We start from the raw sequence: 23,458 nt of genomic DNA on the forward strand, positions 1-23,458 counted from the left end.
AAAAAGTATATGCTGGCCCTGAGCAGGCATATGCTGGTCATGATAAAATTTATAACATATGAATTACACAAGAGATAAAGTGTAAAGGATGGCAACAAAGAAATGTACATCTGAAAAATATGGACTGGTCACAGAGAGTGCAAGAGATGATGGATGGATTGCCCATGGGTCCACTGGTATCTTTGTGTTGTCAAGAGAAATCAAGGAAGTTAGCTAGTACATCGGAGGGACCTCCTGGGGTGAAGTTACGGGAGGACATGGTGGGACAAGCACCGAGGAGCTGCAACTTGCAATCTGCATACTGAAGAGAACACCAAACATTGATGCAATAGTAGATCTATTTGATTACTTGAATATCAAAACCACTAAATCTAGTGAACTGAGTTTATTTCATCATTCTCTTATGTCTTCCAATAAACTGTTGATTTAAACAGAGAGACTGGAACAAGCAGGACCTTGTGGCAGGGAATCTGTTCCAAAGATGAAAACTTTGACCAGCTGAGGTTGGACTATTTTGAAACTAGAAAACCATCAAAGCCATCATATGAATTTCCAGAAATTTCAGAGCTCCATACTGTTGTGCTGTGATTCTAGCAGGCCTTAATTTTTATAAGCCATCTCTCTAGAAGATGGCACATGAAGTAAATCAGAGAGCATGCCAGCTGTGATGCCTACACGTTTTGTGACTTAGGCTAAAGGTATAAACTGAATTTAAATAACTCAAATTCATTCAAATAGAACAATCAGCTTTTCGGTCTATAAAAGTATTCTATTGTAACTATTATTATTAAAAAAGGACTTAATAATAAAAGCTTCATCATACATAAAACATCCCATTGTTTTAGAAAAACATCAGTGAATACTTCATAAACTTGGATCCAAACTTTTTTTTCAAAAGCCTGTTGAAAGCTACTCAGAAAAGCAACTGAGAGGATAGAAAAGAAGATTTTTTCCGTATAGAAAGTGAGAGAAAGCATGGGCTCCGCCCTGTGCAAAGGCATTTCGCATACAAAGGAAAGACATCAAAATTATAAACAGATGGGCAATCACATGGCAACCAATTAAAATATATCAGGTGAGGTCTTGTTCCAAATTTAAAATTCCATTCTTGTTGGCTAACCTAACAGTTTCCTTAACAGCAGGACAAGCTGCTACGTGGAACTCCAACCCCAAAATCCTGTTCTATCCTTCTCCCCTTGGATGGTAAGGGTTTAGCTTGCCCAATAAGCCAAGAACTTGGCATTGGGAAAGCCATGCATCACTCCATCAAGGAGTGATGGATTACAAAATGAAGTACAACCTTTCTTGGCTATTGGGGGAGTTTCCATTTAATGTTCTTTTATTATTTAACTCAACACTAATAATTTTTTTTATTTTATTTTATTATCCTTGTTATTTTCCCTGAACAGCATGCTGCTGCCTGGCTTAGCACATGAATGCAGGCCTTCATGAAACACATACTCACACACATACAAACACACTAACATACATACACATAAATGTTGCCATTGATGCTAGAAAGAGCTCTGGATTTGCCTTTGGGAGATCTAAGTTTGAATCCTGGCTCTGTATTTACTACATATATAAACTTTATTTTTCCTTTATGGGCCTCAGTTTCCCCTTCTGTAGAATGAGGTGGGTTAGACTTCAGATCCCATGGTGGCAAAAAAAGAATATAATCTGATAATTCTTAAAATCCTTTTATAATCATTAGTGATATAAAGCTGTTCTAAATATGTTTCAAATGATGCCAGACTTTAATGTGTGTATAATTAAGAAATGACTTTTATATTTTCATTTGGCCAATACAAACTAACTTATGAGAGTCTAATAATACAACACTCCTATGTATGTCCCAATCCTCTCAAAACACTATGAATCCCTTCCCAATGATGACATATTTAGTAGTCCCTGGTTTTTGTTTTGAAAATCTGCTAATCTTCAACTTGTCTTCACTATCATTAAGCATGTAATGGAACAGTTATCTCACTGATTTCATTAAAAACAAGGTGGACCAAACCTCGGCCACTTAGGAAGCTCCTCATGACGGCTGACTGGCAACTCTCTGCAAGGGATTAAGGCTAACCACCACCAGAAGAGAGTAAAGAAAAAAAGGGGGGTGAAGTTGCTCATTTTTTCCTGATTTTCCATAAGAAATACAGATTGTAGTGTTCTGGTATAGATTCTTGAATGATTACATGGCTGCTGGGTTTTCCCCCAGGAAATAAGGACAAATGAAAGAAAGAATTGCACAACAGCAACAATCCCTTTGGGATTTTTTCTTTCAAATGACCCAGCCACCCTTATCAGAGGAGGTCATTTTTCCAAGGCACCAGAGTATTATTTATGTTCTCTCTACAAAGACAGGAAAGAGCACCCTTTTTCTTGTGCTCCATCAGTTCCATCTAACTGACCCTATTGCATCCAACCCTATAGTCCAAGAAAGGCTTTCACTTGAACTCCAGTGTCCACATGCTTCCAGGCTTTAATGTAAGTTTCTCTACCCAGTTCCTCTTTGGTCTCTGAATTAAGGTGATACCTTCTACTCACTTTGTATTTATCTTGTACAGTCTGATTTTTATTTGCTCTCTACCCCATTAGAATGAAAACTTCTTGAGAACAGGGACTGTTTTTGCTTTTTCTTCGTACCTCCAGTGCCTGGCAGATATTAAGTGCATAATTAATACTTGTTGATTGATTTAATCATTAGACATTGAATCTTCTACCTATTGTATGAATGCCCTTAAAAACAGACACACAACTTCCTTGGTGAGGTACCAGGCAAACTACTTGGCAACACATAGAGTAATCTGCATGAAAGTAACCCAACCTAATCTTTGTGGCTAGGGAGAGCTTACTTTGAGAGACGAACAGAAAGGGAAGATGAATTCAGAAATTTAGGTGATATGAAAACAAAATAATAATAAAATGAGATTTTTTAAAAAAGGAATCTAGTCTTTTTTTTTTTTAAAGCAATTGGGGTTAAGTGACTTGCTCAAGGTTACACAGCTAGTTATTTCTGGGTGTGGTGCTAAGTATCTGAGCCCGGATTCTATCCCCAGGTCATCCCGACACTGGGGCCAGTGCCCTTACTCACTGAGCCACCTGGCTGCCCTTAGTAATCTAGTCTTTCAATTAAAAAATCTGAAATATAAGTAAATTAAATTCACTCACTCTAAAGGGAGGCTTCTCGGTAATAAGAAGCAACCCCCAAAATGCCTTTTTCATATGTATGTTTTCTTCCTCATCATCAATTATCAGTTAGTACTAGTAAGAACCTTGGCAAACAAGACATTGGGTGGACCAAAATGAGGTGGGAAGAGGTACAAGAATCTTATATTTTGAGAATAAATATCTTCACCTTTTTCTTCTTCAAGAGTAGGGTAACTATTTTTTTGTTATATATCCTTCTTCCTATTAGTCAATCCAAAGACTCTCCAGGGCCCAACTAGTTCCTTCTCCTTCTTCTATTATGCCATTTCTAATTATTCCAACCATTAACAATCTTTCCCTTCGCTGAACTCCTTGTGCATTTGTCAGGATAAAACATTTAATTCTTTTCTAATTAGTTTATGTGCAGACATTTTGTCTCCCCAACTAGATTATATTACCTCATTCCCAAGATTATTACAAAAAAAGTACTTTGTAAAACTTCAAGTGATATGAATATATGTGTCTATGTGTATGTTTACACATGCACATTTTATATGTGTATACATATGTGTGTATATACATGTATGTGCATATGTATATATATGTGTATATATTCACATACACACAGACTATATCTGGCTGAAGGTAGAAGAAAGGAAATATAGTCTGCACTTAAGCTCCCATCCAGTACAGATACAAACAAGGCAAATAAATAGAAGTCATATAATAAAACATTGAAATTGAAGCATAGAAGCAAAACATAGCTAGCTAGAAAACCAAAGCAATAAAATCGTCCTTGATTCTATGTAATCCAATGGAAAATAATCTTTCTTCCCTTCTCTTATGCCCTCTTACCCCCAGATCTCCAGGCTAGTAGGGAAAAGGAACAAATTTCTTTTATGTTGGGGGATGGGGTTGGGGGAGGGTGGGTTCTCCTACTCCAGAAACACTGGAAGGAAGGTGTTTTATAAACCTTGCCCCTAGGGATCCTAGAGAGAAAGTTACCTTGAGCAGCTACTGGAAGAGCCCTCCCAGATGCACTTACCTTCCTAGCTGTCACTCAGCAAGGCTCTGTCTCCACTATAATCCATTACAGCAAGCTCCACTTTTGCCACTGTCAATCACAACCAGACCTACCTCCACCAAGCTGCCTCTCTGCCATCAATCAAAGTTCCACTTCCGTAGGCCTCCCTCTGGCTCAAAATTCTTTCTACCCTCAGCACCTCCTCAGGCTCCCTTTCTTTTATCTGGAGAAATCTCATGCCACTTCTTTCTGGAGCTTCAGATTAAAGCTCTTTTAACTTCAGACATCTCAGTTTACGCACCTAGTTGGGATTGTTCACGTTCTTCAAGAAATAGTTCTTTCAGATACCACTCATTCACACATGGGAACTTTTCATGACATTCTTTGGCTAGTTTTTTTCACCTTCTTCTTAGTTCCTTCCACTAGTTGATACCCCAAAAGACTCTTTAAGAAGTTGCTGTGGAATCTTTCACACATGTCCCCTTCCACATGGGATCTCTAGCCCTGACACCTCTCTGGGTTAGGTGGAATCATTTTCCTCTAATCTTCCCTGCTTAGGGGGCAGGAAGCATGACTTTCCACAGTCCAAAACTCTCACCTGTTTTTTTCCCCGGGGGGAGTATTGAGACTAAGGATATGCAAACCCACTCCTGTTCCATGGTCATTAAGCTTCCAGGATGCCTTGCCTTGTTAATGTTCTTGAAGTTTTAATAAACCTCAAAGAAATAAATGTATATATTTATATATATAGGACTGTGAGGAGGAGGTAGGGAAAGACATAAGCAATCTGTCCTTTTCTGGCATTTCAAGGACCATCATATGGAAGGGTCAGACTTGTTCCAATCGACCCCAAAGGAAATCATGGGTAGAAGCTGCAAAAAGTCAGATTTAATCTTGACATAAGGAAAATATTTCTGGCAATGAGAACTATCTGGAGGTGGAATGTGCTCCCTTAGAATTAAAAAGGTAGCATGTTTGTCCTCCTTGGAGTTGTTCAAACAAAGGTTGGATGACCACTTGTTGGTTACTTCACAGAAGAGATTTTTGTTTGGGTATGGGTTAGACTAGATGGCCTCTGAGACCCCTTACAATTCTGAAATTCTAGGAGTCTGATGTTTTTCTTCTTTTAGTGTTTATGAAATTATTTAACCTCTTAGAAAAACAATTGTAGGTTCACTTTCCTATATCAATCATGAATGGAGACAAATGACATAAAGAATATTCTCCATATCAGAGATACAAGTATTATAGCAACCATGCCAGTGGGAATAATTTTGTGGTCATGGGATGAAGTGCATGAAAATACCATGTGTTTAAGAGAGAGAGATCCTATCAGTTAGGCATAAGAGGGTTTTATTTCTTTGGAGTATTATCGGTGTATTCCCAAACTATTAAGAAGTTGGTGGGATTTATAGAGGACAAAATCTACCAAATTAACTGAAATGGTATTGGTAATGTATGCCTTTTTCTACTATGATGTCACAAAAGTTTAAGTACCTCCTTCCCCATCCTTCACAAGAGGATAATACTAGGTCAAATTTTATTCTTGACTGAGACCAGGTTTTGATTCACATTGTGGGTATAATTTGACTCTGGATCCAAAACACATTCATTGGAATTCTAAAGAATTCCATATAGTAAGCTTGAAGTTCTTACATTGGGTTTTAACCAATCAGCACTTCCAAGATTTTAAGATCAGCTTCTTTTGTGTGAATGTGGGTATATGAGGGGGGAGAGGTGGAGTTGATAGCAATGAGATATGGGCAAGGTAGGACACTGGAAATGAACAAGTTTGTTAATAAGAGGAAGGTGTTATATGGTTTCTTTTGAGAGTGTTCAAGACCTATGGATCCATGTTTCTATGACTATACATTTATAAGTTCTAATTTCAATTTCTTTTTAAAAAATAGCTCTGAATCAACTTAAAAGTTAAAATATAAGGACCAAAGTTCTACTTTCTTCCACTTCATTTTGGTGTGTGAAATCAGCTGCACTTAGCATAGTAATGATATCCCAGGATTAGCATGATGAAAAAAATCAATGCAGAATTAAATGGTAGGCAAACTTGACAACCAGGAGCATACTAAATGACCTTTGTCTTTCCACTGGACTCTGATGACTTTGGGGGAGAGAGTGAGGCTTGTGGCTTTGTACAACTCTATCTCACTCAAATCTAATTCACACTCAAGTCAAGACATTACTCTTGTGATGTCATTGGTCCTCTTAGAGAACAAAGGATAAACAACAAATATCTAAGATTGTTATGAGGACCTCAATTACTAGGCCATGACTCTCAGCAAAATTTCCATTTTGTAGTTATTTTTTTGTGTAGAAAGGGCAATGGTTATAGAATCAGAAGACCTGGGTTCGAATTTTGGTTCTACCACATATTACCTTAAGCAACGACCTTAATTTCTCTGGGATTCAGTTTCCTCATCTCTAAGAAGAGAAGATTGTACTAATTTTTAATTAATTGAAAGAAATGCAAAATTTCATCTAGAGATTAGTGAAACTAAAGATGTATTTTTTTTCTTTGCAATTTGCAAGTTTATAGATTCCCTGAAATCTATCCAAGCATGCCTTGAAGGGTCTGTGGACCCCAGTTCAAGAACTAGATAGACGAATGAAAAAACCATATTTTCTATGTGCCAAGTACTGAGCTAAATGCTAGGAATACAAAATACAAAAGCAAGACAGTCCTTGTTCTCAAGGAGTTCACATTCTAATTGGGTTAGATAACACATAACACACTCACTAGATTATAAATTCTTAGCTGTCTTCTAGTTCAAAATCTCTGTTTTTCTGGCTTTATTCACCACGAGCAGAAAGAAAAGGACAGTGTTTTTAAATGTCACTAGCATAGTTCTCCAGGCACTTATAAGAGACTTTAAATATTTCAGATCCAACAGGTATTTCAAGCCAGACTAGAAAGGTTTCATCCTTCAAAAGTGTCTCTCGTTTGATATTTCTTCCAAATGATCTGGTGGTGAATCAGAGAGCCCTTAAACACTTCAGAAGAGAAAAAAACTTTTCACTGAATCATTCTATAACAACAACAACAACAGCAACTAACTTTTACTATTATTTAAAACCCTTCATATCAGAGCCTAAAGGCATTGGAAGGAACTCCCAAAGTATTAAGGTCCTTATTTTTTACTGATGGAGAAACTGGGCTCTAGTGATTTGACTGTGAACACACAGTCAGGTAGTAAAACGTCAGAGGCAGAGTTATGGGATTATGGATTTGAGCTGGAAGGGGCCTCAGAGTCGATCTCATTTAACTCCCTCATTTTCCATTTGACAAAACTGAGACCTAGAGGTGTTAAGTGAATTACTGAAGTCACTACTAAAGGTAGTAAGTGGCAAAGCTGAGCTTTCATTCCAGGTCTTCCTGACTCTAATTCCAGCGTTCTATCCACTATAACACTCTTGTTATTAAATTAAACCATATTTACTTAGGGAGAGTATTTTTCCTGATTAAACAATCTAAAAATATTCACATAAAATCAAATTACAGCTTTTTGCATTGCTTTTCATAGGACTGAATACTTATTTTAAAAGAGCACTTAATGAGTCTTTCCCCCATGTTACTAATTGACTATTCTATTGTCAATCCATAGGTCTGATTACTCTCCTTACAAAATGTCAAAAGCATTAATGTTCTATCTCAGATGTTACCTGATCTAACAACCTCCATTTCTACCTCTTGACTGCCAACCTAGTACAATCAATCAATCAATATTTGTTAAACTTCTATTGTGTGCTACGTGCTTTGGATATAAGTACAAAGAGTGAAACTTTTTAAGAACTTACATTCCTACAGGAGAGATAAGTACATACTTAAAATATATATCCCCGTGAGTATAAAGTAAATGCAAATAGATACAAAGTAGTTCAATAAAAGATAATTTGAGAGACAGTGTACTCGTATTTTGGGGTATCATGAAAGGATTCAGGCAGCAGATCTCACTGAAGGGGATATATTATAGACATGGAAATGGCCGAGTGTCACCTATTTGGCATATCTTTGGAGTCAGAGAATCTGGATTCAAATCCCACCAGTAATGCCACCTGTGTAGTATAGAACAAATGACTATCCTAGGTGGCTAGGAAGGAGCCCTGGGCCTGGAGTTGGGAAGATATCTTCCTGAGTTCAAATCTGACTTGAAACACTTACCAGCTATGTGACCCTGGGCAAGTCATTTAACCCTGTTTGCCTCAGTCTCCTCCTCTGTAAAATGAGCCGGAGAAGGAAATGGAAAACCACTCCAGTATTTTTGCCAGAAAAACCCCAAATGGGGGTCACAAAGAGTAGGACACAAATAAAAAACTACTGAACAACAATGATGACAAAATCCCTTCTGGCTCTAACTCTGTGAATTATGGGAGGCAACATGAAATAGTGGGTAGCAAATTGTTGACTTGGTTTCAAGTCTTGCGTCTTATACATTCTGGCTGCATAACCCTGGGCAGGTCACTTAATCCCTCAGTGCCCCAGCCAATTCTCTCAGACTATAAAAGTAGTTGCTGGTTGGCATTAGTAGAAGTCATTTCCTTGCTGGGAATATATAGCTTGCCCTGATGAAATCACAGGACTGAACAGCAGCAACAAAGTGAATTCCATCCAAAGCAAGGCTCAGTTAATAGGCTTGAGCTAAGGGAAATGGTTTTATACCAACAGAAATCCTTCCTGGGTATAAAAAAAATGCTTTTATAAAGGTATACTGGGGGTGGGGTGAGTGAATATTTGGTAAACCCAAACGATTAGCTGACCATTTCACTCTTTTGAAACATGAACCTTATGGTTTAGATACTGACGAATTTAATCTTAAAATACTCAGCATTAGTTACTGAACTGACAGGCTGTGTATCTGCTGCACTCATAGAAAGCAATCGAAGAGACCTCCCCCTTCAAAAATAAAAACAAACAAAAACACCATAATGCTAACCTGATATATGAAATGTCTTGCTCAGCACACATTTTCCTATATTCAAACATCCATCAGGAAGCCCCTGTTTCAGTAAGCTTGCAATTGAAGTTCATGTGAAATCAATCTGAATTAATTAGATCCATCATACAATTCTGTGCCAAAGACACGGTATTTGCAACTTATTTTTGCAAACATTAACTAATTAATATGTACAACATCCCTATGAAGCAAGTTGTAATGATATATGAGCAGGCAACCTAATTATGCCTAATTATTCACAAGGTTTCCTTTTCCAAGTGTCTTTTATTGCCAGTTCAGACATGTATGCTTGGTTCATCTGATCTCATGATGCAGGTAGCTAATAAATCCTCTGCTGTTCAAGAGTCTCTTGTTTCAAGACACCCACATTTTCCCCCAGTTACAGTTCAACCTGTGCTCTCCTACATTAGGACAGAGAGTATGTTCTCATGCCCTCTGCTCCTGACCTTGAAATCTTACTTCCTGCCTGGCAGCTCTATGGGCAACTGCTTCTTTGGACCCTTCCCCTGAGCCCTCCCCATAGACCTAAAGCTGGAAGGGCCCTCAGAGGTTGCTCTAATTGTTTTGACTTTGCTTCTGTTTCTCTTCTAATGCATTTCCTTCCTTCAGTTTTAAAATGTTCCTGCAGATAGACTATTCCCTTGGCCTCATTTTTCAAGTTCAATAATTACAGAAGTACAAGACTGTGCATCCCATCAACTGGTTTTTGATAACACTGACCAGCTTTAATTCTGTGGCTGCCTTGCCTCTCTAGGGGGCTCTAGAGTTGGGATGAGAATTTCCCATCACTATAAGGGGCAGAATCAAATTCTATTCTTTTGAGCCTTCTGTAGGGCCCCTACGCAACTCTCCCTTGTGTTCCCCTATTTTGACCTATTCCTCCACTCATTTTAGGAACAAAATATTTCATCTGATAATCCTACACCAAATCTAAAAAAATTTAGCTCCTTAACCAGGGATTCATGGATACATTTCGTACCTGAACTTGGATGGGGGGGGGGGGGGGGAGGAGGGTGGATAATCTTTATTTTTACTAACTTTTGGTTCCCTTTGCAATTAATTTTTATCTTATGCATTTAAATCCATAATTTTATCTTATACATTTTTTTGGAGGGGGGAAAGTAGGGCAATTGGGGTTAAATGATTTGCCTGAGGTCACACAGCTAGTTTTGTGTGTGTGTGTTGTGTCTGAGGCCAGATTTGAACTCAGGTCCTCCTGACTCCAGGGCCAGTGCTCTATTCACTATGCTAACTAGCCACCCCTTATCTTATACATTTAATGCATAATTTTGTTTTATGCATTTAATGCATAATTTTATCTTATGCATTTTATTTTTATAATTTTAAATTTTGTTTTATTTATTCATAATGTTATATTGTTTTAATAAATGCATAATTTAAATAATTATTTTATCTTATGCATTTTAAAAACATCACTCTGAGAAGGGGTTCATCAGACTGCAAAAAGGATCCATAACACAAACAAAAAGTTAAGACCTTCTATTCCAGCAGGATGCAACTTGTACCTAGGAATTGAAGAATCAACAGAGAACTATGCCATGATGAAGATAGCCCATCAAGGGAAAAGAGCAACTGTCCTACAAATGCTTATCAAGTCACTTCTACCAAGGAATGCTTGGTATCAAGGAAGACAGAAATGAGAGGCAGCATGAAAGAGGCAGTAAAACATTAGTGATGGAGTCAGGAAGACCTGTGTTCAAATCCTGCTTCAGACACTTCCATGTTAGTTGTGCAACCACAATGAAAGTCACTTAACCTCTGTAAGCCTCAGTTTCCTCATCTATAAAGTGAGAAAAATGCCTTTAAACCTCTACCTCACAGGGTCAGTATAGGGCTAAAATGAGATAATGGATTTAAAGCACTTTGAAGACTTATAACACTATGTAAATGTCAATTGTTATTAATGTACTGGGGAGCTGTTAAGAATGCAAAATGGGTTTGGCTTATGTAGTTCCCATGTGAAAGAGGCTCTCTTGGGGTAGGAGGGGGTGCTTCCAGAAAAGCATGACAGCATGTAATGGCAGCATCCTCTGCACACCATATGCAGAATGTACATATATTTGATAACTGGTTCTGGTCAGCTAACCATGTGATAAAGAAGACTATGGATTGACTATGTAGCCAGAACTAGGATCTCATCAAATGTACTGAGCAAGAAACTGAGATGGTGGGTGCCATTCCTTGCCTGGGCATGGAAAGACAAGAACTGATGAAAATGCTTTGGTGGAGAGAGGGCCATAGGCCTTTATTCTTCCCAGTGGGCCATGTTACGTGGCCTCTGAACACATAACCCTGTTTCTCTGGTTTTTGTCTCTGATTTCCTGTGCTAGGTAAAGGAGAGTGGAGATGACTGTGAACTTGTGAGCTTAAAAAATTCCAGAATTCTGGAAGCTGGAACCCATGCCAGGATTTGCTGGAAGTCAGATGGTGACAAACAAAGTATTAACTCACCTACCTGACCCAGTCCAACAGTAGATGGACTCATCCAGCAGGTGTTTGCTCAATGGGAGCCACATTATATACAAACTTCTTGGCTTGAACCCTGTCTCCTCAGGGACCAAGGGAGTTTTAAGGAAGAGTATGTCCCTAGGTATGGGGGGGGGGGGGGGGAATGTTTATACTTCTGATCTGGCTTTTATTTTTTTTTTTTTTTTGAGGGAACACAGGGGCAGTTGGGGTTAAGTGACTTGCCCAAGGTCACACAGCTAGTATTTTGTGTTAAGTGTCTGAGGCTGGATTTGAACTCAGGTCCTCCTGATTCCAGGGTTGGTGCTCTATTCACTGCGCCGCCTAGCTTGCCTGATCTGGCTGTATCTTTACGGTAAATATCCCTTTGGAAGGCTACTTAATGATGGGGCGATGACTTGTAAAAAGCAGTTCTCAAACTTTTTTTTGGTTCAGGCAAAATATTCTTTGTCATGAGGAGAATCCACTGAATGTTTTAGTTCTTTATAAACAGGAGTTCCTGGGCAGAGGGTGACCTCTGGACCCACTACCCAGATCTTAGGATAACTCTTCCTCTTCTTTCCCTCCCCTATTTCTTTGCTGTGTTCTTTCCTTACTTCTCCTATACTGGAATCTCAACAAATAGAGTTGTTCTTGTGACCTTTCCCCAGAGCCAAAGCCAGGGGAGCAGGAAGCATATGGCAACTGGGAGAGGAGGACTTGAGGAAGTGCCAAGCTATGGGGAGGAAGAAAGCAGGGGAGAGAAGCAAGATGACACTTTGAAACAGACAAAAGTTGGCAACTTCTTGTTTTCCATGAGGACAAAACTTCTCAGCATATTCTTTAAGAATCGCTGCTATAATAAATATTAGAATCAGTGTGCAAGAGACAGAGATTCTATTCAGTTAAACAAATATTTGTTAAATGCCTTCTATGTGCAGAGGGGCAAGGGGAGAAGATACAAAACTTCGATAAGACAATGCCCCTAATATTAAGCATTTCATAACCCAGAATGGAAGTGAACTAGTAGGGAGAGAAGGCCATCTGGGACAGTAGAAGGAGGACTGGATTGAATAAGAGTTCTTATGGTTAATTCTCGGCTCTTCTACTTTATTACTGATTTGATCCTTCTCTGGGCCTCAGTTTCCATATCTATAAAATAAGGTTTGGACTACCTGATAATGATCTCTAAATCCCCTTTCTATTCTAAATCCAGAGATTAAAAATATGAATGAGACAAAATCTCTGCCCTCATGCAAAATTCAAGAGAAGTGCAAAACAGGCACTCTGAAAGGTCCAAGGTGGGGAGGAATGATGGATAACCCTTACTGAGGGGATCAGACATGGGATGACTGAGTGAACGGAAGCTTCACTAACAGAAATAAGGAAGTCAGAAGAGGCAGCACCAGAGATGCGCTGGAGCCAGATGGTGAGAGCTGATTATTAAATGTTCAGTGTGAACATTTACTTTTATACCTTGGAAATCAGCAAATCCTACAAATTAGGGCTTATTTTTTGTACTTCAGAAAATGATGGAGGAAATATTAACTGTGAGTATTCTACCCCCATCATTTTCTTAATTATTAAATGTTAATAATGCACATTAAATTTAAAAGTGTATCATCCCTACATTTTTTTTCTGAGAGAGTCAGTTGTTAAATATTTACCAGGATACCTCTAGACAGTGGTTTTAAGGGAAAGGTAGATTTGACTTTGGACATGTGGCCTTTGAAGCACTGGTAGAAATGTCCTGTGTGCAGTTGGAACTTGGAAGAAAGGTCAAGGCTGGAGAAAAAGATTCAGCCATAAACATAAAGAAGCCATGAGAACAATGAGATTGCTAATGGAAAGGATGAAGAGGGAGAAGAGAAATCATGTGAATTGGTTAGTCCCCCTGTAAGAGGGCAGAAAAAAAGCTATAACATAGGAACCGAACTTTATAAAAAGAAATCCTTATCTCAGAAAAACTGAAGTCCATTGATTGGCTCAGTCAGTCAGTCAACAAGCATTTATTAAATACCTACTATGTACTAGTCATTGTGCTAAGTCCCAGGGATACAAAGCAAAGCAAAAAAATACTACCTGCCCTTAAGAGACTCCCAGTCTAATGAAGTTCAAACAAGATAATAAACAGAGCAAACAGAAGGCGGTAATATCTTGGGTAGCTAGAAGGCACAGTGGATAGAGTGCTGGGCCTGGAGTCCGGAGGACCTGAGTTCAAATGCAGCCTCAGACACTTACTAGCTGTGTGACCTTGGGCAGGTCACTTAACCCTGGTTGCCTCAGTTTCCTCATCTGTAAAATGAACTGGAGAAGGAAATGGCAGACTACCCTAGTATCAAAGATACTAGAAACCCCAAATGGGGTCACAAAGAGTCTGGAATGACTCAACAACAACAATCTCAGAGGGAAGGTCCTTGGTTCATCTACATGTCTTTCTGCCAGGTCTAAGTTTTCTCTAAGGTAATATAGATTCCAGGTGGTATAATTTACTCTGCTTTCCAGTAACAGATCAGAATTAACTATTTTTTTTATGTTGCATCAGATTTTGAAATAGGAAAATAACTTCAAGAATCCAGAAATGCTTCAAGTCTTTTTTGTGGAAAAAAAAAAAACAAATACATATAATTCTAAAAGCTATGTTTCTGTGTTTGCTTCTGTCATACTTCTGTGCAGTTAGAACTCTGGTACAATACACACTATTCCTCCAAAGTCAGCAGGTTTATTACCTGCAGAAGCCTTCAGAATGTGGTTGGTATTTGTCAAATTGCATCACTCTTTTTCCGTACAAGCCCTGCCCTGGATAAATTACCTGAATGTTGGCTCGCCCTAAAATAAATGCTATACACCATACGCAGCTTAAATCTCCCTTTGGTTAGTTAGCCTGTTTATTACTTCATGATGATTCAGTTATTCATCCTAACCACACCCTGACAAGCCAGACATGGAAAGTTTCACACAGAGAAGTGTTAGTGATTTAGTATTACAGAAAGAAAGGGAAAGATTTGTCTTTTCCTTGCCAAAGTCTGTCATGTTTTTAACAAAATATGCTAATATGACAATAATAATTAATAATATGTGTATGTAAAAAATTTGTTTCTGGGCCTAGGCTGAATCACTTGCCCTTTCTCAATTCACTGAAGGCTCCTTTTTACTGTTAACTGCATCCAAGTTCCAACTGCACACAGGACATTTCTACCAGTGCTTCAAAGGCCACATGTCCAAAGTCAAACCTACTTTTCCCTTAAAACCACTGTCTAGAGGTATCCTGGTAAATATTTAACAACTGTAAACTGTAGACCCTTAAAGCTTAGGTTTCACTCATATCTAGGGTCTCCCAAAAAGGTGAAAGTAATCCAATTTCAGGTTATTTCCCTTACACAAAAGGAATTCTAAATACAAAAGACTCAAGAGTTTTCATTGCTTAGACTTAAGCACTAGCTATAACTTATAACTACTATTATGTTCTCATGGGGTGATGCTGTTTAAAACATCAAAACCTGAAGCATTTTGTGGGACTGATGAATTGGCATTTCACCTTTACCTCCACTCTGGACAAGTCCCTCCAGGGCCATGGCCATGGGTTTAGGATCCTCCTCTTGTCAGTGGTCATCTCCAAGAACCACTGAAGTAGGGGACCAACTGAGAAGCCAATCAAACTTAACCTCCCGAGATGATCCTCTGATTTTGGTGCTTTCCCTCTGAGATAATCTTCAATTATTCTGTACACATCCTGTTTTTATACTGTGTTTAAATGTTGTCTCCCTTCTTAGGCTGTGAGTTCCCTGAGAGCAGTTCTGTGCCTAGCACATATCAGATGCTTAATAAATGATTGCCTGACTGACTGAAACGTCCATCCAGTGGATCATGGCTCAGTCACCTATGTTGAGGAAAGAAAATGAAAGCAGAAGTGGTAGCTAGGGCTTTGAGAGTCAGTTTCAGGCTTGCCTTAGTCAGCACATGTACTTCAGCGGCTACTGCTCCTAGACACCATGGGAATCTTCTGCTATGCCTACAGGTAGAGATCTGAACAGTTCTGATACACTTGAAAGATGGGAAGCAAGAGGGATCCAGAGCATGAAGTCATCTCTTTAAGGTTCACTGAGTGGGCTACTCCTCCTGGCTTAGTGGCCACTCCTTCTGGTATAGATATCTCTTGCCACCATCATAGGATAAAGGGACCTAAAAGGGGATTGTTTGGTCAACCCAAATCACCCAAATCCTTCAGCATTGAGCCATATGTGAACAGCCAACACAAGCCATGGGAGCCCAGAAGATACTGAATGCAACATACTGTAAATCAGCAGCTCTTAACTTACTGTCCATGGACCCCCAATGGATTCATAGGTTTGACAGAGTCTGTGAACTGGGATGGGAATTTTCACTAACCTCCAAGTGAAATTTGCCATTTTCTTCAATTATTTAAAAATATTATTTTGAAGAGAGGTCCATGGGCTTCACCAAACTGCCAAAGGGTTCCAAAACAAAAAAGGATAAGAGCGCGCGCGCGCACACACACACACACACACACACACACACACACACTCACTGCACTTGCTGGTATGATGCAACCTATTCTCTTTCAATCAGTGAAACTGAGTATTTGTTGAACCTAGAGTCATTCCAGCAGGGGGAAGGAGGTGTTATGTCTCACACAAGTTCAGAATCTTAAAGGTAGAAGGGACCTCAGGCTATTCAGTCCTACCTGATGCTGAATAGCAATTCCTAAAATATCCCTGACAGGTGTTCCTGGCTTCTGCAGGAAAGTCTTCAGGGACAAGGAATTCAGAGACTACTTACTCATTTTCCTTGGCCAGTGTTGTCTTAGGAAAAGTTTCCTTACACAAAGCCTAAATCTGCCAGACAACCAGAAACCAAAGTGTTAAAAGCAGAATTAACACTTACTGGGAGTGTTCCCTCTCCTACTCGTATAATCAAAGGTACTGAAAGTTTGCCTGAGTTCATAGATTCTACTTTTACTGATAAAGAAGACAGGGGATAAGGGTGGCTAGGTGGCACAGTGAATAGAGCACCACCCCTGGAGTCAGGAGGACCTGGGTTCGGATCTGGCCTCAGACACTTATCACAAAAAATAGCCGTGTGACCTTGGGCAAGTCACTCAACCCCAATTGCCCTCCAAAAAAGCAAAAAAAGAAGAAGAAGAAGACAGGGGATGAAGGTGCGAGGACCTCTAGATTCACCAGAGATCTGATAGCTAGTTAGTAGTTAAGCTGAAACCAGGTCCCCTGACTTGAGTACAGTGCCCATCTGACCCAAAAATGGTACCTTTCTGAATATGAAAAGCATTGGGGACAAATTTGGGCAGTGAACTGGCAAGAGTAGAGAAGGTACTGATTACTGACAACCTGCCTCTCTCTTGTGCAAAGAGCAGATAAAGCTTTGCATTCTATTTGCAAAGTATACCAGTTTATGTCATTGTGCAAAAGGTTTTCAGGGACTTTGGGTTTTTAATATTTATTTCTCCAGTGCTTAGCTTATACTTGGCACATAGCAGGCTTTTAAAATAAGTGCTCTCTCATTCTTTCATTCATTTCATACACTTACAGTCTGATGAATCCCTATTCTGTCTTCAATTTGGACCATCAGTCTGCTCCAGTATTTCTTGTTACATATAGGATGCTTTCACTTAGAGATGGAATCTAGAATTTGTCCTGAGGTCATCTAAAACCAAATCTTCCATTTCTAAAACTAAAGTCATTATCTTTACCTACTTTTATTCAATTTTCCCATTACCAAAAATAATACCACTATCTTCTTTTTTGGGGACCAACTGTAAAAATATATGGAATAGGTAGTCACTTAAATGATGTGATTTGAGGGACATTGAAAGGACTTCAGTCTCTAAACACCTCTCCAGAGGCCTTTCCACAGTATTTGAGTTTCTCACTATCAGAAGAACATTCCTTTAGGTTAAGGCAATAGTTCTCAAAGTGTGATCTGGGCATTTGGGGGAGTCTCTGAGACTTTCTCAGGGAGGCCAAGAAGCCAAAACTCTTTTTCTAATAATATTAAAGCATTTTAGTTTCTAATAGCTATGACCCACATAAACAAAAGCTTTTGGGGGTGTACTCAATTTTTAAGAATGTAAATGGGTCCTGTAACCAGAAAATTTGAGAAACATGGAGCTAAGGTCCCATGTCCCAGGAAATTTTCTGTTAAAATGTAAATATGCAACCCTCAAGATGAATAAATAATTACTACCTTACTAACAGAAACTCAATCCTTTAGCATGGATTAGTTTGCCTTAGAAAGACTTGCTGTTCAGTTTGACTCTTCACAACTCCATTTGGGGTTTTCTTGGCAAAGATACTAGAGTGGTTTACCATTTCCTTCTTCAGTTCATTTTTACAGCTCATTTTGCAGATGAGGAACTGAGGCAAACAGGGTTAAGTGACTTGCCCTCACTCACACAGCTACTAAGTGTCTGCAGTCAGATTTCAACTCATGAAGATGAATCTTCCTGATTCTAAGCCCAGGGCTCTATCCACTTCACCTAGCTGTCCCTATTCTCATAGACAGCTAAACTCAAAATGTTTTCTCTCTTTACTCATTAAAGCTACTGTGAAAAGCCACGAATGTGGCTAGGCAGATCCAAAAAAAGAGAGAGAAAATGACTTTGCACTCTAGGCTTAGCTTTTTCTCTAGTCTTTTCCCTGACATTATCTACATGGAAGAGTGGACGAGATTTGCAACTGAAAAAACTGGGGAGCCCTGAACCCCAGAGTGTGTGATAGTTACTGGGCAAATAGCCCCAATATGAATAATGACCACTTTAATTTAGCCTTTAGAGATTAAAATATAGAGGTCTATGGAATGTACACAATGAGCAGGAGTTAACTCCCAAAGTGAGTCCCTAAGTCCACAGAGCAGGAAATTTAGTCCAAAGCAAAAAGAGCTGAGTCTGAAGATATTGGCTACTTAGCTCTGAGTGTGCCTGCTCTTTACTCTGAAAAGCTTGATATCTAGGGCTGTCCATTCTTTACTGAGGAGACCAGAGCCCTCACAGCCAGATGAGTCCTTCAAAGTGGCCTTTCTGATTCAACAAACTATAATAACAACAGTAGATGTCTCAGTCTGACTTCCTGCAATGAGGACTAGAGCAGCTACCCTAGATAACAGTCTAAACATCCTTCTGGGAATAGTTTTATCATCGGTTTAGAGCTGGAAGGGACTTTGCAGTCATGCAATATAATCTCATTTTTACAGCTGAGGAAACTGAGACCTAGAAAGGTTAAGTAATTTGGTCACTTAAAGTAGTCACATTGGTAGGCGCTAAATAATGACATAGCCTAGACTCGAACCAGGTCATCAGACTACAAATTCAGTGTTCTTTGCAAACACTGTTGTCTTTACCCCACTTGGTACAGCAGTAGGCACAAAGCAAGCCACTTCATGTTTGCCTTCTTCATAGGAACTGTGTGGGAAGGAATGATGACCATGAATTTGTCATTTCAGTCATATGCACACACTTTTGATGACAACACAAACAGCAGTGTCATCTTGGAATATGGAAAACATTTAACAGAGCATAAAATCAGCTGTCTCCTATTAAATATGGGACTTGCTTCTCCTGAAATAAGTGGTTTTAATACAGAGCAAAAGGCAAAAAGAGAAAAAACTGTAAAGTGACAGCAAGGCCAGGACTCAAAAGGGAGGAACTAAATATATTCAACTCTGTATCAGGAATAATAATTTCTGTTCTGTTCCTGGCTTCACCCTTGAATCACTATAATCTAATTAAACCTCTCTTGTCTCCTGTAAAATAAGGACCAGAGATTTATAAAATATTAGAGCTGGAAAAGGATACTACCAATGTGGCTGGTAGGATGGTTATGAAGAATCATTAATAAAAATAGACTGAACAAGCAATAATTGCCATTTAAAATATCCAGATGTTGAAGTGAACTACACAGTGACTGAGTTTGTGACTACTTGATGCCATTTTGAAAGATATTTATTTTTTTAATTCTATTATCCTTTGGGACTGGGAAGGCTTCTCGGCAGGAAGCAAAGTCAATATTGCCTTTTGTACTGTCACTGAAAAAAAATTAGAACCAGTTCCAATCATAAAGTCCCAGTGTTCATTTTCTGCTGGTGTAATTTTCATAGAATTTAAAGCTGAAAGATACCTCAGAGGCTATCTAACCCAACCCCCTTATTTTACAGAGAGGAAATTAAGGCCCAGGGAGGTGATGGGATTTGCCTAGTCACACAGGTAGTAAGTATGCAGCACCGCTGTCATCTGAACCCCACTACCTGCCTGTGTGCCCTGGGGCAAACTACTTGCCCTCCCTGGTTCTCAGTTTCCTTATGGATAAAATGAGGTGCTTGGAATGGATGACCTTCTAGTTATTTCTGTAAAAGCTGTTGATTAAAAAATCCCAGAGACCCAAGCAGAGGCAGCTGGTGATTCAATGGATCTGGGGTCAGAAAGATCTGAGTTCAAATCCAGCCTTGGGCACTTACTAGCTGTGTAACTCTAGCTAAGTCACTTTTTTACTTCAGTTTTTCAACTGTAAAATGGGGGTAGTAAGAGCACCTACCTCCCAGACTGAGTATAAAATGAGATAGTTGTAAAGCACTAAGCACAGTGCCTGTCCTAGAAATGTTTATTTCCCTCCCTTTCCCCTTTTACAAATGTCTGTATTGTATAACCAACCAAAAACAGTGTATAGAGATGGAATGGAAGGACCACACTCTGGTACAGATGCAGACAGAATTTGGGCAAATCCCTTTGTCTACTATACCTATCCTGGTTTCCCTGGCAACAGTTACAGCTCATCCTAAATCCACTTCTCCAAAAGGTGAAATAAAAGGCAATTTCTTTCCTTTCCAGGTCTCTTCCAACCTGGAATCTTCCCCTTCACTTCTTCCTCAAAGAATCCCTGGCCTCCTTCAAAACTAAACTCTTCCTTCCTACCCCCACTCCCAATCTTAGAGCTTTCTCCTCTAAAATTACCTCTATTCTTTGTCTTCAAAGTACTTGTCTCCCACACAAGAACGGAAGCTCCTTGAGGGCAGAAGGTTTTTTTTTTTTTTTTAAGCACAATGCTTTGCAAATAGTGGGCACTTGATGCTTTTTGATTAACTGATGTTCCCAGTTTATTTTAGGTGCTGTTTTGGGATTAAAAAATAAGAATGTCTACATTTAAAATCTTAAAATGTATGCATCAATTCTGTTCCTGAAAGTGTAGAATGGTAAATGAATGCTTTTCATTCTTGAAACTCAATTAAAAACTATACCGCGGTATATGTACAAATAAAAGTGCGGGGTAATCATCATTTTGTTTTCCATTGGTTTAGCCTTCTTTGGGGCTACCAACGGGCTGTTGTGTGGATGAAGCACTTTGTAAAATTTAAAATAATTCAGCTATTATTATTATTGGGACCACAGCAGGGAAGACCACAGTCTTTCCCTCGTTTCCCCAATCAAGTTCAAATTCCCCAAGTCAAGTAGGCTGTCTACCCGGGACCCATTAGGGCCAGCCCTTTCTCCCCTTCAGCTCAATCTTAGAATTAGTAGGCTGAAGTGCCATCTAATCCAAACCCTTGATTTTAGAGATGAGGAAACTGAGGTCCAAAGAGGAGCTGGGGGGCTTGCGTAAGGCTACAACGCCCATTAGTAACAGGGCAGGAACCAGAACCCAGGTCTCCAGAATCTCGGTCCCAAGCTATACTGGCCCGAGGTCCAAGTGAAAGCCTTTTAGGCCCCTTCCCCACTTTTTGGTGGTGGTGCGGAAGGCGAGGGAGTTAGAATGCCTCCTCTCACGCTCAGGATCATCTTCCACCTCTGCGTGAGGTGAATGCAGGATAGTAAGGTGGCTTTCCCGCCCCACCCCAAAGGTGCCAGTGCCAGACCAGGAAGTGTGCGCGCAGCCTCTGCCCTGCTCTCCCCAGGGGCAGCGCCGCCTCCTCCGCGCTGCCCCCCTCCTCCTCCTGTGGCCAGCCGAAGGTGCTGGAGGGCTCGCTCTGGACTCGGCGACCAGGCGGGGTGAAGCGAGAGGAGAAAGACTAGCAGACCTCGAGGAGGGGGCGGCGGGGTTTTCGCCCTTGGGGCGCTCCCCGCCTCCCCACGCGGGCACCTAATGGCGTCCTTGCAGTCCGGGGGCTCGGGGGACGGGGATTTCTCCGAGACCCTGGACGAGCTGGCGTGGAACTTCACCTACGGGGCTCAGGGCGCGGGCAACGGCTCCCTCTCCGGCTTTTGGTACAATAGGAACCAGGTAAGGAGCCGAGGTCAAGCCGATCCCCACCTGGGCAGTCCCCACCTGCGCCGCTCTCACCTGTGGACTCCCCCCCACCTGCCCTCTATCATCTGGGCAATCCCCCCTCAACCTGCGTTGCTCTGGCCACTGCATTCACTCACCGGCATCTCTCTCACCTGCGTCCTTCTTACCTGCGCAGCTCCCTCCTACTCCACTCTCACCTGTGAAGCCCCCCAGCTGGGCTGTCACCTGGCCAGTTATTCGCCCCCACCCCGCGGCTCTTGGCAGTGTTTTCCCTTCCCTGCATCTCTCTCACCTCCGTCCCTCTCCTCTGTGATGCTCCCACCCGTGGTGCTTTCACCTGGCTAGTTACCTCACCTGCGCTGCTTCTGAATTTCCCCCAACTGCACCCTTCCCACTGATCAGCCTCAACCTGCACCCGCCCTCACCTGTGTGTCCCCTGTTCCCCCCCCCCCCCAGCGAGGAGCCTCCAACGAATCACTTACTCCCACCCAACCACCCACCCCTAAACATCTCACACCTTTCTGTGTAGAGAGCCAGTTACTCTTTCGGGACGCAAACCACATCACCCTGTCTCCTCAAAGGAGCTCACTCCCACCCTCCACTACCCTCTCCCCGCTTCATCCCCCACAACTCCCTCCCGGTGTGCCTCTTCCTTTCCACCAGCCGGCTTGTTCTGCTGACGCTGGTTGCCAAATTTCAAAGGAGGAGTGGTAAGGTTGACATAAAGCAGCAAGTCTCATAATTTAGGGCTGGAAAGGACAGGAGATTATCTATTGCAATGTCCTCATTTTACACAGGAGGAAGTAGAGACCCAAAGAAATAAAATGACTTTCCCAGAGTCACAGAGGAAATGACTGAACTTTGTTTGGAACCTAGTTTTTCTGGCTCCAAATCCAGTTCTATTTCCATTACAACACACTCTCTTATATAAATATGTGTATATATATATATATATGATTATATGTATGAAACCCAGAGAGAAACATGACTGTTTTCTATCTCAAAATCAGTCAGAAACAACTAGGTGGAGCAGTGGATAGGGTTCAGGGCCTGGAGTTACGAAGACTCCAAGTTCAAATCAGCCTCAGACACTTCCTAGCGGTGTATTTACACAGGCAAGTCACCTAGCCTCTGTTTGCCTCGGTTTCCCCTACTTTAAAATGGGGATAAATAATAGTACCTACCTAGCCAGGGTTGCTGTGATGATCAAGTGACATAACAGTTGTTTAATAGATGCTCATTGTTTGACTGGGGATTGCTTATTCCCATCCCCAATCAGTCAGTAAGTATTCATTATTATCATTAGTAGGTGCTTATTTTTACCACTTAGTAGGTATTTAATACATGTTTATTGACCAACTGGGGAAGGGAATAACCATTTCCCATTTATTTATTAAGCACCTATTATGTACCAGATACTGTGGTGAGCCCAGGAGATGGCAAAAAGGCAAAAAGAAGTCCCTGCCCACAAGGAGCTCACAATCTAATGTGGGGGGGGGGGGGAAGAGAGAGAACAGGAGAACAAGCAGACAAATATATAGAAACAAGCTACGTACAGGATAAATAGAACTAATTAATGGAGAGAAGACACTAAG

General features: G+C 40.5%; 1 protein-coding gene across 4 annotated transcripts in view; it reads left to right on the forward strand.

Annotated features, from left to right (window-relative positions):
- Positions 1 to 21,450: 21,450 nt before the first annotated feature.
- The window catches only part of NIPAL2 (NIPA like domain containing 2), a 138,985-nt gene continuing 136,977 nt past the window's right edge, over positions 21,451 to 23,458 (forward strand). The window contains exon 1 of one of the 4 annotated variants that reach the window (XM_069081212.1): positions 21,451 to 21,857. In XM_069081212.1, the coding sequence (XP_068937313.1) occupies positions 21,720 to 21,857 (138 nt within the window). In that variant the 5' untranslated portion in view covers positions 21,451 to 21,719. The remainder of the gene's footprint in view (positions 21,858 to 23,458) is intronic. The other 3 variants (XM_069081211.1, XM_069081214.1, XM_069081215.1) reach the window with 3 other exon arrangements.

Source organism: Petaurus breviceps, unplaced genomic scaffold (genome assembly GCF_028583685.1).
Source record: "Petaurus breviceps papuanus isolate PSGF00001 unplaced genomic scaffold, PetGlider_PUasm1.0 98, whole genome shotgun sequence".
In the NCBI taxonomy this organism is placed as follows: domain Eukaryota; kingdom Metazoa; phylum Chordata; class Mammalia; order Diprotodontia; family Petauridae; genus Petaurus; species Petaurus breviceps.